The sequence below is a fragment of the Bos taurus genome, chromosome 1 (assembly GCF_002263795.3).
Source record: "Bos taurus isolate L1 Dominette 01449 registration number 42190680 breed Hereford chromosome 1, ARS-UCD2.0, whole genome shotgun sequence".
Taxonomy (NCBI): Eukaryota; Metazoa; Chordata; class Mammalia; order Artiodactyla; family Bovidae; genus Bos; species Bos taurus.
The window spans coordinates 92,642,833-92,662,196 of NC_037328.1; the positions used below are offsets into that span (position 1 = coordinate 92,642,833).

A 19,364-nucleotide genomic window follows, 5' to 3' on the forward strand; every position below is an offset into this window, starting at 1 on the left:
TAATACATAACTTCATTTAAACAATGGATAGAGGAAATTCTTCCACCAATATGTTAAAACACTTCTAAGATTTAGCCTTTATCATACCAAGTATGAAAAAAATTCTGAACAATGTTATGGCTACATTTTCTGAAAGCTGTATAATTCAAGAACAATTTAACACTGCATTTAAATAACAAATATCAATGACAATAATAATAAATTCAAAAAAATTCAATAAGAAAATAATATAAAATATTTAGAAAAAATGAATATTAAAACATTATTTTAAAATAACTTATTTAAGGAGCCAAATAGTGGTTAGATTTTATCTTATGCATTTGGTTGCTTTTATCTAAAAATAAACATAAAAATAAATCCATTTTAATCATTTAACCCCAAATTTTAAAAAAAATCCATGGGGAGAGATTAATACAATTAAAGGTAAACTATATTAATTTATTGAAATATGGTAGCATTAAATTGTAAATATATAAGATTGTTGCAAAAACATATCAGCAAAATTAGAAATGAAGATGTAGAAACTAAAGAATTTTATGTGTAATTATTATTTAAAAGTGTAATAAGAAAGCTGAAAACTTCAATCTAATGAATGATTTTTGACATAGCCACAAATGTAATAACTGATGGAACTATTAAATGACTTTTTCCACCAAAAAAAGAAAAAAAGACAAGACTTTACAGATCAACAAATTTTTTCAATATTTTAACCACATTCTATATCATGTTATAGACAAAAAAGTACTAATTTGTCTAATTGTTTCTATGAGAAAAATAGGATTTTTTATTTTGAAACCTACTAAATATATCCCCAAACAATTAAAAAATGGTAATATCAACAATTGATTAAGTACTCCATTTTGAGTCAAGCAACAGAGAATGCACCATACATTATCTGACTTATTCTACCTAACAACATCTCTTCAGTTCAGTCACTCAGTCATGTCTGACTCTCTGTGACCCCATGGATTGCAGCACGCCAGGCCTCCCTGTCCATCACCAACTCCTGGAGTTTACCCAAACTCACAACACCTCTATGTTAGGTAAAATGATCTCTGTGTTAGGTGAAATAATTATACATGAGTTAAATGTATGAGTCAAATGCTCAGAGTTAATATTACATGTCCAAGGTCATCAGCAGCAACTATCAGAGCTAAAACATAAACATAGTTCTATCTCACTCAAAAGTTTACTTTCTTAACCACTGTCATAGTATCTCCCAGCTAACATCATTAGTATATACCTATTATATTATCTAAGTATGCTTACTTACAGCGGAATTCATGATTTCCTCACTAAATGCACTGCCAGAAAAAACACTGCCTCTCCAAACCAATTTATCATCCTCTGACTCAAAGAAAGCAAAATGAAATTGCTAAAACCAAAGTAAAGAAATAGGAACTCGCCAGAAAAGTTTTCTGTGTTCTCTGGAACTTTTCTTCACTTATACCAACTTTGTTGAGGTCACTTGCTTCTCCCAAAACTGTTACATAATCTGTATTAAAATATCCCAGCCTGAAATTAAAATGATTGTTTCTAACTGCTCTCTTTACATCTCTACTCTTCTATTGGCAGATACTTTATTTTCTGGCCCAGATGGCAACCACAAACTTTTCAGTTTGATCAGAGCCAAAACCTTTGCACTTCCCTGCCAGAGCATTCCTTGTTCATTCACTCAGGTCTATGTCAGGAACTTCATAGGAAAACAAAAATATAAAAGAAAATAAGGAATTATTCCAACTGAGCTTAACTATTCCAAATAATCTATTTTTGGAGAATTGTGAAAATAGAAAAGGTGCAAAGAGAAAGTCAACCACTGGACAGTGATGTAACCATGTTGAAATGTCAGGAACTAACACTTGGCAGGGTAATACCTGGCCAAGGCAGCCAGGCTGTCATTCTGGCATGTGTGAGCAAGTGCATGGCCCCCACTAAGTGTTATAACAGCACTGGAGAGTAACTGAGCAGGAGCCCACCATAAAACTTTGGGGCAAGGTAGCGTGATGGTGCTTGATGGGCAATGAGAAAGCCTGCTCCAAACTTGAGTGTTAGATCTTGGTGAGGTGGCCTGCAATGGGCAGTATGTGTACTTTAAGGTAATTATGCTGAAGTTTCAAGAGATATGTTTGGTGGACAAAGGAGATGATGATGGTAACTAAAAAGATCTTACACTAGACAGAAAAATTAGCCTGACAACAACTTGACCATGTATCTCACCAGGGAGAAAATCTGACATCATCTGATATCATTTGTTATTAAATCACTTCTTTCTGTTGAATTGCAGTGAATTCTAACTTCTGTAAGTTGTAACCACTGAGATGTTCATTGGTGTTTTTTTCACCAAGCTGCAAAATCCACCAAGCAGGATTTTTTTTTAATTTTTAATATTTAAAAACTAATGGAAATTTAAAAATAGGAAACAAATTCATAGCTTTGCTTCTTGACATATAATGTGCACACCAGACATGGTCACACACCCCTCACCATTATTTCATTTCTAACTCTCATCTCAGAAGAGCCTAAGAGATAAACCGAAGAAAGCAATGGGCCTTCAAGAATCTCAGTGAGAGATTATGTGAAAATCAACAATACCAGGGACTCTGAGTACACATAAAAATGATGGCTTCAAAATGGCCACTCCAAATTCCCAGCCTCATGGGCCAAAATCCATACCTAAGGAATAACTAGAGACCAATTTCTGGAAAGCAAAATTGACCCAAGAAGGTAATATGAACACAAACTTTGCAATAATGACAGCCAAACTAAGACAAGAAAGAAGAGGGTGTAGAAAGAGGCATTCCCAAGGCAAAGCAGATGTCTCCTGCCTTTCAAGTTGCCTCTGAAATAACACTGATAGTATAATAATTTGTGGACAAAATGCCCAAACCTTTTAAACTGTGGAGGGGTATTTATCTCAAATGATACTGCAACAGACCCAAAGGGGAAGTGAGATTGCTTTCTCCAAGGGTCTCATGTATGAGTATCATTCAAACTGGTAACTATAATTGACTCATGGAATTTAGTGCACAGTAGCACAGAGGGCTCTCTTTCTCCTCTGATTACTTCTTTCACTGACACACTGCTAGGTGAGGTTATCATATTCATTTTGGCAGGCAGGTATAGTATGGTGTGAAAACACAAGTGATAGAAAATAACATGAGCAATTTCTCATGCTATCATTTGGTCCAACAAATGGCATTTTACTGAATTATAGTAAAATCTATGTCATCTGCAAAGCTGCCCTAAATCCTGCATTCAGAAATAAGAATTCACGCTTAAAACTCTTTAACAAATCCTTGTCAATTAAACCTAAAAGGGCACAAATATTCCTGGCATTCACTTCTATCTCCAACCCTCTCATCTCCTACAGTAAAAATGACAATTTTCTGAAAACTTCAAAGGTGCAGGCTGCCCATATTTTAATTTAAGGCCAAGTGCAGGGAAGTGAGAGCAGCTGGGGAGGAAGAGTGTAATAGGAAGAAAAATTCCCTACCTTCCTCCCTCTCTCTCTTTCTCTTTATTTCCTCAAAAGATAAACCTCAACATTTTCTCTCCATGCTGGTAATGAAACTTGTTCTTTAGATGACAAAATAAGTTCAAATATTTCACAAAAATTCCAACACTAATTTGTCCATAGCAAAGCTGTGACTGTGTGTCTTGGCGTGTGTGTGTGTGTATGTGTGTGTGTGTATTATTCAGTTCAAATTCAGTCACTTGGTTGGCTTTAATTTTTCCGGGCACTTAATGCGTCTTTGTATTATTTTCACGCTGTCATAGAAACAGAAAAGAAATAAAGACAAGTAGGAAGCAATCTGTACATATATAATTTTCAAGTCCTCCGTAACAAGTTTTGGCCCTATTTGCTTCAGATCATCTTTCAAAGTCCAAATAAGACTCGCACCACAAGAAGACTACCACTTCTACTTCTATCTGTTTAATCATTCATCTTATTTCTCCCCTCCTCTCCACTCCCACTCCCACTATTGCCAGAGTACATATCCTTACTCTCATCTAATCCCAAGTTACTGGTGACTATTTTTACTAATGATCAAAATTTCTACAAATTAATTCTTAAGAACTGTCAACCTTGACATTCTAATGGCAGTGAGATATGTGTTTTGTTTGTTGTCAATTTCTAAGTCTCAGGAAAGGAAGTTGCATAAATGGTACACAAAATTTGCCTAGATTAAAACTGGATTGAAGCAAAAATAATGAACTATGGCATATATGACCACAAAAATCACCATCTGCAATTCTACTTAGGGTCCAGAGGTGAGTGAATAATGATGTGTAACCTTAATTTAATGAAAACAGTAGATAGTGGAAAGAAGGTGGCCAGTGGACAGAACAGGTTCCGGTAGTAATTAAATCTTGGCACCCGGGAAATTTTTTAGCCTCTTTGAATCACAAAAAGCAGGTTGGATTAGATACTTCCATGGTCTCTTCTAACACTCTATTATTCTACTTTCTCTTTCTATGCTTCAGTTTCCTAACTTAAATCAGAGGGGGAAGTTGATCAGTTAATTTTATTTCCAACCTTCTCTAAAATGTTATGGATTTAAAATGGCTTTGGGTTTTAATTTTTGAGTTTCCAACCAGCAGGGGAAAAAAAACACAACAGATATACAGACCTTAAAAAATCCAATTTCAAATTATTTTCACCTTATAATTTTCAACAACTTGACCATTTTCATAGATATTCTTTATTTTCTACCCCATTAACAATAGATATATTGCAAACTCACTGAACTTTCTCTGCTACAGTCAAAGAATGAGTTTGTGATGAATGCTACTTCAATATCTTTCTCTTTTAATGATCTGCTTCAGTGCATAAAAACTAAGATTTTTTATATTAATTATTATATTCATATATCCCTCTGAATAGAATTATAAATTTAAATTCATAGAATGTTTTCAAGATACAGTCAAATCAATGTAGAATATAAAATATTTACATATATATTTATATAATATTATGTTAATATATAATATAATAAAATGAGGTCATCCCAATGTTTTAATCCTTAGGCACTGTTGACAGGAATGTAAATTGGTATAGTCATTATGGAAAACAGTATGTAAGTTCTTCAAAACATTAAAAATAGAACTAATGTTTGATCCAATAAAACCATTTCTGGGTATATATATGATGGAAATGAAAACAGGACATTGAAGAGTTATCTGCACTCCTATATTTATTGAAGCATTATTTACAATAGCCAAGATATGGACACAACCTGAGTGTCCTTGTATAAGTGAATGGATAAAGAATAAGTGGTATATACACAATGGAATACTACTCTGCCACTGGAAAAAAAAAAAAAAGAATCCTGCCATTTGTGACAACATGGATGGACTTTGAGGCTATTATGCTAAGTGAAAAATAAGTCAGACAGAGAAGGATAAACACTTCATGGTATCACTTATCTGCGGAATCTAAAACAAAACAAAATAGTCATAGAAACGGAGTATAAAAATGGTTTCCACGAGCTGGGGAGTAGGAAAAACAGGGTGAGGTTGGTACCAAGGCACAAACTTTCACCTATAATGTAAAAAAGTTCTGAAAATCTAATGTAAAACATGGTGACTATAATTAATAACTCTGTTTAACTGAAATTTGGTCACAGGGTAGAACTTAATTGTTGTCATACATACACACAAAGAATTTATCTAATGATAGATGTATTCATTAACTAAAGAAAGGGAGGGAGAATCCTTTCATGATATACATCAAATCATCTTAAAGTACAATTTAAATATATAATAGTTTTATAGGTAATTATACCTCAAGATACCTGAAAGAGTAAACAAACATAAACAAAATAAAATGGGAAAAAATGAGTCAGCATAAAAATGACCCACATTTCCCCAAAGCATTAATAATTCCTTCTAAGATCTGAACTAGGAATGCCACCTGTGTGAAACCAGAAAAAGTTATCATATTTTAATATAGTACTCAAACACTTAGATTTGCCTGAGAACAAGGATTCTTTATCTTAAGTGAAACTAACCATTAAGCTAGATTTTAGGCTTTCCTCTTTTTGAACTGACATATATTTTCTCTACCCCTAATTAGCTGTACATCCAGCTAATTGCATCAATAAGTGACTAATTGGTAGGTAGCTCTGTAAGTAATTACCTGATTTGCACATGTAAGTCATGTTTATTTCAAATGTACTTTTACTGCTAAGCTTTAGAAATTTGGCTCAAAAGTTCAGGATGATCTTCCCTGGTGGCTCAGTGGTAAAGAATCTGGCTACCAATGCAGGAGACACTGGTTTGATCCCTGATCCAGGAAGACTCCACGTGCTGGGGACCAACTAAGCTCGTGAGCCACAACTACTGAGCCCACACACCGTAGAGCCCATGCTCTGCGGCAAGATAAGCAACTGCAATGAGAAACCCATTCCCACAACTACAGAGTAAGTAGCCTCCACTTGTCACAACTAGAAAAAAGTCAGTGAAGCAGTGTAGACCCAGCACAGTCAAAATAAATAAATAAATACAATTATTTTTTTAAAAGTTCAGGAAGACAAACTGAATCCAAGCCATATCATGCCTTATAACCACAAATAATGGAGCATAAATAAATTATTGACTGTGATATGCTATCTGAAGTAATATAAAGATTTCAAAATATCTTCAGATTGTGCTTTCCAGGTATTTATAAAACACAGGAACAAGAGTCAAATATCTTATTTTTCTAAATACCAAAAGCTCAAGATGTACTTTGTCAGATCAGTGGCAATCATCTATCCATGTAATTACAGAAACTTGAATAATCATTTCAAGATTTGAATGAAAGAAAAATAACCCTCTATCCTGGCAATATTACTACAATGACACAACAGTCATCTCCCCCAGCATTTAAATACTGGGAAAATAATAAAAAATAAAAAGAGGGATAATTGATTTAACTCCTAATCTTTTTTTAACAGGGCATTAAATTTCAAATGACTGCAATGGTGAATTTCAGAACTGTTTCAACTATGTAACACGTATCCTCTCTCTTCCTAATATACCAAAGTCTCCTACATTTATTATTTCTGACAAAATAAAAAAGCATAAGGATGTGTTTTCAAATATACTGAATTAAAAACTACTTTCTTCCAAAAATATATCCCAGTAGTTTCTCTTTCTCAGTACCATTACCAAAGATTTATTTCCAAATTACTCCATGTTAAATGTCAGATTTTTAAATGAAAAATGCTTTTTATGTAATAAGTGACTTTGAAGTCATTTAAAAATTTTCAATATGTACATAGGAGAAAATCTCAAATAAATTAGAAGATATGTATTTAAAAAGTATTTCCTATAGATGCATCATTTTCTTTCATGAAAAAGTTGGAAACATTCAATAGGGCTTAAAAGGCGGATTCATTTTGATATTTGGCAAAACTAATACAATTATGTAAAGTTTAAAAATAAAATAAAATTAGAAAAAATATATATACATATAATATTAATGATTACAGATTTGAAAGGGTTAGCATTGAACATACAGCCATAGAAATGTGAAAGTTTTAAAAATATGAAACATAATAGTTACCTGCAAAGAGAATCCAAATATAATAGCATCCTTTATATTCTGTTAGATAAATGATAACACATATGAGCATTTACACATAATCTGCTTGGCAATTCAGGAGATGCAAGAGACATGCTTTCAATTCCTGGGTTGAAAAGAACCCCTAGAATAGGAAATGGCAACCCATTCCAGTATTCTTGCCTGGAAAATTCCATGGCAGCAGAGCCTGGTGGGCTACAGCCCATGGGATTGCAGAGTCAGACTCGACTGAGCAACTGAGCACAGTAGCAGCACACATGATTCAAAGCATTTGCTTATAAAATTTGCTTCTAAAATATTGTCAAAAATGCATTTTACATGTCATATAGTGAGTTTTGTAATTTTTCTACTATGAGATATTAAAAATATCTTTTCTTCCATGTTTAGCACTTTCTTAAAATAGGAACTTGGCAGCTTCTAGTTACTCTTACAATTTGCAGGCATCATAGTTTTTTTAAACTCTTATCAATGTAAAAAAATATCAAATGGCTTTAATAAAATAATTAATAACAGGGGATCCATGAAAATTTTCAAATCAGAATAATCAAATTCAATTATCATTATAAGGTAGATCCTGCTAACCACTTGTAAATGGATTCTGGTACAGCAGAATTCACTTGGAATAATTATTTTCCTTAGACGTAGCAGAGATTTAAGACAACATGAAATATGAGACTAGGTGACAGCCTGCAGTGTGCACTGCTGTTAGAGGCTTTAGGATCAGAGATTAGAAAGGGAAAGTTATATTCAAAGGGCCAATGAAGAACGTGTCGGTACTATACCAGCTCTATGGGGATCATTAGGAATTAAGAGATCACACACTGGTTTTGTCCAAAAAAGAAATTATTCCTTTCTTTGTCCCTGTTTACTAGATTTGGACAATCACACAATGAGCAAAAATTGGAAATAAATTTAAAAAGAAAAACTAAGACAACAGAACCATAATTCAAAATGAGTATATATATACATTTAGTTAGCAATGACAAGGAGAAATTTCTTCTCCAAGAGGAACGGATGCCTATGTTCATAATATTGTTAGCTCTAACTAAAAATCCATGACAAATGGCTGCATTTTAAACCTACACATCTAGAAAGCAGCAACAAGGATGGCAAGATCCCGGCAGAGGCTGTCCAGTACATGTCCACAGGCAGCTGCCTACATGACAAAGCTCTGTGGCCTGCTCTTGGTGACATTATAAACAAATGAGTAATTAAATTCTCTCCCACATGGCATCTAGTCCCATCACTTCATGGCAAATACATGGGGAAACAGTGACACACTTTATTTTCTTGGGCTCCAAAATCACAGGAGATGGTGACTGCAGCTGTGAAATTAAAAGACACTAGCTGCTTGGAAGAAAAGCTATGACCAACCCAGACAACATATTAAAAAGAAGAGACATTACTTTGCCAACAAAGATTCATCTAATCAAAACTATGGCTTTTCCAGTAGTCATGTATGGATGTGAGAGTTGGACTATTAAGAAAGCTGAGCGCCGAAGAATTGATGCTTTTGAATAGTGGTGTTGGAGAAGACTCTTGAGAGTCCCTTGGACTGCAAGGAGATCCAACCAGTCCCTCCTAAAGGAAATCAGTCTTGAATATTCATTGGAAAGACTGATGCTGAATCTGAAACTCCAACACTTTGGCCACCTGATGTGAAGAACTGACTCATTTGAAAAGACCCTGATGCTGGGAAAGATTGAAGATGGGAGGAGAAGGGAATCACAGAGGATGAGATGGTTGGATGGCATCACCAACTTGATGGACATGAGTCTGAGTAAGCTTCGGGAGTTGGTGATGGACAGGGAAGCCTGGCATGCTGCAGTCCATGGGGCTGCAAAGAGTCAAACATGACTGAGTAACTGAACTGAACTGAAAATGTGAAAATTTTGCCTGCCCTATCTACAGGGAATGGGAAGTTTAAATAAGATGCACTTTAAATGTTTTGAAAACCCAAAAGATTAGTGAAATAAAAGTTATGATCACTGTATTTCACAGCACAGGAGATACAGTACTAGATTTAGTCTGGCCCTAATTCTAAAATTCTACCAACAGATATACTTAGAGATAATTAAAAATTTACTTTACTGGAAAACAAATTGTTAATTAGTTTTAAGCCATGAAAATGTGAAACACACACAATTCCTGCTCCTAACTTTTGTATATTCCTCTTTTTCAAGACCTAACAACAAACTTTGAGAATACATGAGCATCTTTGTAACTGTATATTTACCAATAAATAAGGCAACACACCATGTTCATATCAACCTGGGTGGAAAATGAGAATTTCTTCTCTTAAAAGTTATGATAAAAATTTGAATAGGCAAATAAATTTGCATCTGGATCTTTCATGTAAATTGTAAAATGGATACATGATCTATTTTTCCTGTCTAAAAACAAGTACATTTAAAACATCTGAATCATTTCAGATAAACTGACTGAATGCAAATTGACAACACAGCACTGAGTGTAGGCATTACAAAGTAATGCAAACAGTAGACTAATCTCAGTTGCCAAATACACAAATAATTTTAGTAGCAAAAATGCAAAACAGATTTTCTAGTTAATTATAAATTTCTTGAGAAACAAATCTTATGTTTTCTACCACCAGAAGAAAAAAATATATGGATGAAAGTACTTCCATTATAACTAGATAGAATGTTTGCTGGCACCCTGATTTGCATACACATATTTTTCTAAAATCTGTTCTAAATTATGGACATAGGCATTTTTATAGATAAAGAACACTGTCTGGATAATGCCCAGTAGGGAACAGCAATTAATCTCATTGTAAACTGTTATTTGAGTTCCATTCTTAGTAAACTAATTGATGCAGCAGTATGAAAAAGTATGCCTTTTCATGATGCAAATGAAAATAAGTTGTTAAACCCATCCTAGACAAACCAAATATTCATTACAAGACAAGACCATTAAGCCATCCAACAATAAGAAAGGGTCTCTGTCTTAGTCCAATCAGGCTGCTGTAACAAAATACTGCAGATGGGGGTGCTGATAAACTACAGGAATTTTTCACAGTTCTGGAGCTTAGGAATTCCAAGATCAAGCCACTAGCAGATTCAGTGCTTGGTAAAGAGCCAGCTTTCTGGTTCATATACAACACTTTCTCTTTGTATCTTCACATGGTGGAAGGGATGAGCTAGGTATTTGGCATCTCTTTTATAAGAGCATGAATCCCAATAATCAGGGCTCTACCTTCATGACCTAGTCATGAGGGTCCCACAAAGTTCCCACCTCCTAACACCATTAACTTGGGGGTTAGCATTTCAACATACAAATTTTAAAGGACACATTCAGTCTATAGTAATCTCCATAGGTTAAGCAGGGACTGGACGAGCATGAAGCTGGTATTCCTGGACAGTTTCCCTTCGCTGCTAAGCAGCTGATGACAACATGGCAAAAGGCCACCCCAAAGGCAAGCACAAGGCAACACTGGGCAAGGGGCAACGTCTGTTTTCGGAGCCTGAGCCCCACCTTCTTCAGTACTTGTTCTGTGTCCAGGATGCTACGCTTAAGTGCTCCTGTGAGTGTACTTTACCCACTCTCTCGACCTTGACCGTTGACGTATCTGATGACTTCTTATGCCAATGGCACAGCCAACGATAAGGGAGGAAAGAGAAAGATCACTGAGCCTCTACTACATCCCTAGCTCTTTACTAGTTTTATATGTTATTATTCCATCAATGGCACCCCACTCCGGTACTCTTGCCTGGAAAATCCCATGGACGGAGGAGCCTGGTGGGCTGCAGTCCATGGGGTTGATAAGAGTCGGACACGACTGAGCGACTTCACTTTCACTTTTCACTTTCAAGCATTGGAGAAGAAAATGGCAACCCACTCCAGTGTTCTTGCCTGGAGAATCCCGAAGACGGTGGAGCCTGGTGGGCTGCCGTCTATGGGGTCTCACAGAGTCGGACACGACTGAAGTGACGCAGCAGCAGCAGCAGCATTCCATTAATAATTAATGAAGGTGAGAAGGTATTGGTACAAGGAACTAAACATATTTCCTCTGTTGTCTTTCGCTAAATCATGCTGCCTCCTTAAAAAACATAAACTATATTGTACCCTGGGGAGATATGCATTTCATCAAGAGGATGAGAAGAGATTCTAAAATGTCAAACTGGGTCACTGTGATCGTCTCCTTTTTGAGGACTGAAAGGAAACAGGACAAGGCCCCTTGTTGGTCCCTACTGTGAGCTGCTGACGGTCCAGAGGCACGTGAGGGTGCCAACTTGTAGACCCAGCTTCCTATAGCTTCAAGGAACAATGGTAGTAACTTTTCAGGCTAGTGTGTACTTTTTCCCTCCCTTGCTAATTTTAAAGAAATTATAATTTCTGAAAACAAAGGTAACATCAATTACTCTACTGGCTCCTCCTGCATTTTGCTAAGAATTCATCATCCATTCCTTTATTCATCTACTCCTTGAATACCAGCATGTCCCAGGTATTTCTGCCAATTCTGAGGTTTTCACTGTGAACTAGAGGTCTGGCTATCCCCAGACATGTAATCTCTGCTTACCCCCCAGGCCAACCTAAAAGAAAAATATAGCACCTCTTGTTGTTTCCAAAAAAATATGCGGTAGCAGCAAAAATCAATGGTAAACTATTTTGTAGAAAAGTCAGAGGAAAAGATAAGCATTTCACATGCCATAGGATCCCACTTCCAGCATGCTCTGAAGTCATGTCTAAATTCTCTCTGGCTAAGCATCTTAATCAGACTACTCTGCAATATTACCAGTCCTCATTGATGCCCCAACCTTGCTAACTGGCTGCCTCAGCCATGAAATCCCTGTATTTGATCTCTGTGTTATCACCCACCCAAAATATTTAGCTATTCTTATGCAGAATAAAGGTGTTTCGCTTAACTTCTCTGGTTTTGAGTATTTCTATCCAAACACTTTTCAAGTAAAGTCATCTCCAAGTATTAGAACTTCCCCCCTCTTAACAAAGGCAGCTGATCAGAGAAGACAATAACACAGTTCTATTCCCTTAAAGGCGTTCTGATGCTATGAAGGAAGACAGATATGTATACAGATAATTATTTTGTGAAAAATGTAAAAGCAGAAATAGATGGGAGATACTATGGGAACACAAAGAAGTGAGGTCCTTTTTTTCTGCCAAAGGGTATTAGGAAATAGAAAAGAACTGTCAGGAATCTTGAAAAATGGGAGATAGGAGTTTTCCCAAGTAAGCAAAGTTGAGAAAAGGGCTCTAAGAAGAAAGAACAACATGGACAAAGACAAGGAGAAACAAGAGGTCAGGGAATATCTGAGAACAAATAGCTTACTGAGGTTGTGAGATCAGGAATCTGAACAAATTCAACCCTGCAGGACCAACCGTATTTCAAAATTCACCTATTTTTCTGCTCTAATGCCTAAGTTTCTCCCTTGGTGCAAAACAGTGCTCTATCTTTCTAAGACTAAAGAAAAAACTGCTTCATATATTTGAGCACAAAAGAATAGGATTAATTTAGTAGTTTCATCTTAAGTCTGCTCTGAGTTTTCTCAATTTAACAATAATTTTAATGCTCTTTGGCACCAGATTTTTGACAAAGTTTCTTAAAAAGCCATTATGAAAATAGTGATTTTGCTAAAGAATGTACGTAGTAAAAACCATTATTCCAGTAGATGGAGCAGAGGTGACATCAGAATAGCTGAACATTGCCTGGTGCGGAATTTATAGCAGAAGTCCAGACACTCCGCAGAGCCATGCAGTGGAAAAAGCACATTTGAGAGCAAAGACTGAATGTTACTGAATACTGCTTGGCTAATCACCTAATTTGGACTTAGAAAATCTCACATCCTATTCAAACTGAAGGGGAAAACAACCTTAGGCAAACACCAAAAGGATTCTTTAAAGAAATATTTATATTTTAGAGCAAGAAAGCTGTAATTTTGATTTGTTTAAAAGTCTCTCTGTGGTGCTTCACAATGATTCTACATAACACAAACCAGGCTAAAATTCTTAGTATAGCCTCTGAACGCATGGCTACTTCAATCTCCTGATGATGGTAATGTGTGTGCTTCTTCCCTCCAAGTTTGTGAATCGTGTGATTGCCTGTATGGAATTATTAAGAAATAGGTCAATAAACACAGCAGGCTACAGCCTTAAAACCTCAGCCTACACAATGGACCTATGAACAAATTTACTGCTTAGAAATTGCAACAGCAGAGTAGTGCATATGTAGACTCATACTGGGGACCATATTAGCAAGTGGAATTACAGACATTATAAGATAACTATGGAGAAACAGATATTCTGATTAGAAATTCTAGCTATTATGTATCAGGCAAATATCTTAATCTGATGAGGATTATTAAACCCAAGAGTGAACTATTCACTTTGCAGTTTTATAAAATAAGTATTATAAGAAAATAATTTCTAATAGTCATTAGAAATAGGAAATATATCTTACTTCTCTCAAGACCTACCAGATGCTTTGCTCTCTCTGTTAAATTATCTTCAAGTATGCAGAACTGGATTATTCAAAGGCAGACTGTTATGTAGTTAGGGCAAAAGCCAAGAAGAGGCAGCTCAAACATTTTTAGAGAAGATATCTGGCCTTTCACACTAATGTAACAAAAATGTGTACCAAACTAAGAAAAGCAAAAGTTTTTTGAATCTTAATTTGATCAGATTTCTGAGAAAATGGAGAAGTTCATTACCACATACTCAAAAAGTCTCAGTTCAATGGTTAAAGGTAATAATTAATTTAAGTGTTAGCTCTGCCATAGTGTAGTTACATAAATTTGGAAGAGGCATTTACCTTTTCTTAGTGTCAGTTTCCTTGTTGCAAAATATAAAGATAATAAAACCTCTCACAAAGAACGGTAGTGAGGGCTAAGTGATGTAAGTCATGAAAAACTGACTTAGCAGCCATTATTAATGAGAGTGTTACATCCCTTGAGTGAAAAAGGGCTTCCCTGATAGCTCAGTTGGTAAAGAATCTGCCTACAATGCAGGACACCATGGTTTGATTCCTGGGTTGCAAAGATCCACTGGAGAAGGGATAGGGTACCACTCTGGTATTCTTGGGCTTCCCTTGTGGCTCAGCTGGTAAATGCAGGAGACCCAGTTTCCATCCCTGGGTTGGGAAGACCCCCTGGTGAAGGGAAAGGCTACCCACTCCAGTATCCTGGCCTAGAGAATATCAGAGTACACAGAAATAAATCTGGAAAGAGCCCTTCTATAATCTGGCTCAGTTTAATCTACAGTAGTATCCCATTCAAATGTTTTGCTCTAGCAAAATATGCCATGCTGCTTTATGCCTCTATATATAACTATATATCTATATATATTATAACTATATATCAGATCAGATCAGTTCAGTCACTCAGTCGTGTCTGACTCTTTGCGACCCCATGAATCGCAGCACGCCAGGCCTCCCTGTCCATCACCAACTCCCGGAGTTCACTCAGACTCACGTCCATCGAGTCAGTGATGCCATCCAGCCATCTCATCCTCTGTCGTCCCCTTCTCCTCCTGCTCCCAATCCCTCCCAGCATCAGAGTCTTTTCCAATGAGTCAACTCTTCTCATGAGGTGGCCAAAGTGGACCAACCCCACACCGTGGCTGCGTGGGCACAGGAGGGCCTAGAGGAGCTATCCCACGTTGAAGGTCAGGAAGGTCAGCGGTGAGGAGATAACTATATATAGATATATATATATATAGTATGGACTATGCAACTCCTACTCCTCCTACAAAATATAGTTCTTAAAAGTTAAACATGTTACTTAAGGGATAATTATTAAGTATATTATTCATAAAAATCTCTAATAATATATTGAAAATCTACTTCAAGTGTTCATAAAAGAAATGTCAAATTATACTGAAGCAAAGGGAACAAATTAAGAAAAGAAAAAGCAGAAAATAAGAAAGCAAAAATAATAGCAAAATTAATAAATAAATTTAAAAAGCAGTTATTTGAAAAGAAGAAAATCACTAGCGAGCCTAATTTTTTTTAAAAAAAGGAATAAAGTAGAAACATACAAAATAAATGATAAAAGATAAATAACCACAGTCAGAATATATTTAAAAGAATCTATCTAATAGGCTATGTTGTTAAACACTTTATGAGTAAACTTGAAAATTTAGATAAAATTGATAATTTTCTGAGACAACATAATTTGCCAAAATTGACTTCAGAAGAGACAGAAAAATCTAAATACAGATTTGTATAGAAGAAATAGAGAAATATGTCAATAGAGAAATCCAAAAGCAGCAGTCTCAGATGGTTTTATGTGGAAATTTTTTTTATTTTTAAGAGCAAACAATTTCAATGCTTCTAAAATCACTCCAGAATGTAGGGTAGTGAAGAGAACATCCTGGTCCAACAAAGATTGCATATATCCACAAATAAGAACCCAGTCAATGTCACTTATGAATATAAAAGCAAAAACCCTAAATCCAATGTTATTAGCAAATAAAATTTAGGTGTACACAAAAATAACATTACACCATGACCAAGTAAGGTCTATTCCAAGAATTTAAGAATTTTCAATATTAGGAAATCTACAACAATTTTTTTGGCAAATTAATAGATTTCAGAAAAATACTTTACTCCCTTTAAAGCCATTTGTCAAAATTCAATAACCATTTTGAATTAAGTAGTCAGTAAAATAGAACTGATGAGAATTTACTTTATATAATATATCTCAGTTCAGTTCAGTCATTCAGTCATGTCCGACTTTTTGCGACCCCATGAATCGCAGTACGCCAGGCCTCCCTGTCCATCACCAACTCCTGGAGTTCACACAAACTCCTGTGCATCGAGTCAGTGATGCCATCCAGCCATCTCATCCTCTGTCGTCCCCTTCTCCTCCTGCCCCCAATCCCTCCCAGTATCAGGGTCTTTCCCAATGAGTCAACTCTTTGCATGAGGTGGCCAAAGTACTGGAGTTTCAGCCTCAGCATCAGTCCTTCCAATGAACATCCAGGACTAGTCTCCTTTAGGATGGACTGGTTGGATCCCCTTGCAGTCCAAGGGACTCACAAGAGTCTTCTCCAGCACCACAGTTCAAAAGCATCAATTCTTCGGCACTCAGCCTTCTTCACAGTCCAACTCTCACATCCATACATGACCACAGGAAAAACCATAGACTTGACTAGATGGACCTTTGTCGGCAAAGTAATGTCTCTGCTTTTTAATATGCTATCTAGGTTGGTCATAACTTTCCTTCCAAGGAGTGTCTTTTAATTTCATGGCTGCAATCACCATCTGCAGTGATTTTGGAGCCCAAAAAAATAAAGTCTGACACTGTTTCCACTGTTTCCCCATCTATTTGCCATGAAGTGATGGGACCAGATACCATGATCTTAGTTTTCTGAATGTTGAGCTTTAAGCCAACATTTTTACTCTCCACTTTCACTTTCATCAAGAGGCTTTTTAGTTCTTCTTCACTTTCTGCCATAAGGGTGGTGTCATCTGTACATCTGAGGTTATTGATATCTAACTTAGCCCAAATATACTATCATGTTTAGTAAGATAACATCAGAAGCATTATTAACAAAATCAAAAGCAAGAAAACCTCCCAGTTATCAGTATTACTTAACACTGTACTGGACACATAAGTCAAAAAAGTTAAAATTTTAAAAAATCATAAATAAATTTTTGGAAAGGAAGAGGTAAAATTATTACTAACTACAGACAACATAAAAATATGATTGTGTGCATAGACTACCTAAGGGAGTCAACTGACTTCCAGCATATCCAGTTGGCTGAGATCAAACATACTCGGGGGCAAAAAAGTTTTGAGAGAGTTGTATCTGCAAAGTGACTATGACTAGATGAGACAGGTAAAAGAGAACTAAGTTGCTAACTTTCTGTTGGAAGGAAGCAAGCTAAGAAAGGTGCTCAGCCACCAATAAGTGAATACTTTCCAATACCTTCTTTACATAACAGAGGAGGATAATAAAAATGAAAGATCCTTCCAGAAGGTAAAGCTAAAAATTCAAAATCCATAGAGAACAAACACTGGGGAGTTCTACCCAAAGAATGGACCTAGGACTTAATTCAACTTATTTCAATCTACTATTTTTCCCCCCTAACTTCAAGGTAATAGGCTGGCAAATATTTACCCAGATGCATTGTAGAATTGCTAAGGACCTCTGACTGCAATATGGTGACCATTCATCTCTTTTTCAAATGATGATGATTTGTGGCAAGGAAGACAGAATTAAAAAATGCTATCGTCTTCACACGTATATTCATAAAGATGCATATAGAATTGATCATAGTAATAACTGCTTTAGCCTGAGTGGACACTGGAAAGACTGGGGACCAGGTAGCAGGGAGACAAACTTTTCTCTGTACATCTTTTAATATTTATACTTTTTGGAGTTATAGGAAGGTATTCCATATTTATAAAATGAAATGAAAAATTAATTTAAAACATGTCTTAGGACTTAGTGAATTACTGAAAGGGGATTAAGCAATGTAATGTGATGATTACTATGCTCTGGGTTTGATCAATTTAGTGGAATACACCAAGAAAGAAAATATACTATAATCCTATCTATGGGAAAGTGAAAGTATCCAACTCTTTGTGACCCCATGGACTGTATAGTCCATGGAATTCTCCAGGCCAGAATATGGGAGTGGGTAGCCTTTCCCTTCTCCAGGGTATCTTCCCAACCCAGGGACTGAACCCAGGTTTCGTGCATTGCAGGAAACTGGCGCTGCCAAGGCCGTGGGCAAGGTCATCCCTGAGCTCAACGGGAAGCTCACTGGCATGGCCTTCCGCCTCCCCACTCCCAACGTGTCTGTTGTGGATCTGACCTGCCACCTGGAGAAACCTGCCAAGTATGATGAGATCAAGAAGGTGGTGAAGCAGGCGTCAGAGGGCCCTCTCAAGGGCATTCTAGGCTACACTGAGGACCAGGTTGTCTCCTGCGACTTCAACAGCGACACTCACTCTTCTACCTTCGATGCTGGGGCTGGCATTGCCCTCAACGACCACTTTGTCAAGCTCATTTCCTGGTACGACAATGAATTCGGCTACAGCAACAGGGTGGTAGACCTCATGGTCCACATGGCCTCCAAGGAGTAAGGTCCCTGGACCCCCAGCCCCAGCAGGAGCACGAGAGGAAGAGTTCCTCAGCTGCTGGGGAGTCCTGCCCCATCTCCGCCACACTGAGAATCTCCTGACTTCCACATGTTTCCATCTCTAAGGCCCTGAGGAAGGGGAGGGGCTTAGAGAGCTCTGCCTTGTGTACCATCAATAAAAGTACCCTATACCCAAAAAAAAAAAAAAAATCTGCATTGCAGGCAGATTCTTTGCCAGCTGAGCCACAAAGGAAGCCCAAGAATCCTGGAGTGGTAGCCAATCCCTTCTACAGTGGATCTTCCAGACCCAGGAATTGAACTGGGATGTCCTGCATTGCAGGCAGATTCTTTACCAACTGAGCTATGGCAAAGAAGGCTAATTTTCAGACATGTTGAATACTAATTATATCTAAAGCTATTCACTGGTCTTAGAGTGAGCAATGATTCAGGTTTGTCTGACTTCATTTCCATGTTAATCACTTGGTTGTGTCAAACTCTTTGTAACCCCATGAACTATAGCCCACCGGGCTCTCTATGGAATTCTCCAGGCAAGAATACTGGAGTGGATTACCATTCCCTTCTCCAGAGGATCTTCCTGATTAATAAAGCAGAAGCAGATGTTTTTCTGGAACTCTTGCTTTTTCAATGATCCAGCGGAGGTTGGCAATTTGATCTCTGATTCCTCTGCCTTTTCTAAATCCAGCTTGAACATCTGAAAGTTCACAGTTCACA

General features: G+C 36.7%; 2 protein-coding genes across 6 annotated transcripts in view; one reads left to right on the forward strand and one right to left on the reverse strand.

Annotated features, from left to right (window-relative positions):
* Positions 1-19,364, reverse strand: part of NAALADL2 (N-acetylated alpha-linked acidic dipeptidase like 2) — a 1,562,846-nt gene that overhangs the window by 1,214,313 nt on the left and 329,169 nt on the right. The window lies entirely within an intron of this gene.
* On the forward strand, positions 18,264-18,842 carry LOC616200 (glyceraldehyde-3-phosphate dehydrogenase-like). Its single transcript, XM_024995420.2, has one exon. It carries the CDS (start codon positions 18,319-18,321, stop codon positions 18,634-18,636), a length of 318 nt encoding a protein of 105 aa, XP_024851188.1. The 5' UTR covers positions 18,264-18,318; the 3' UTR covers positions 18,637-18,842.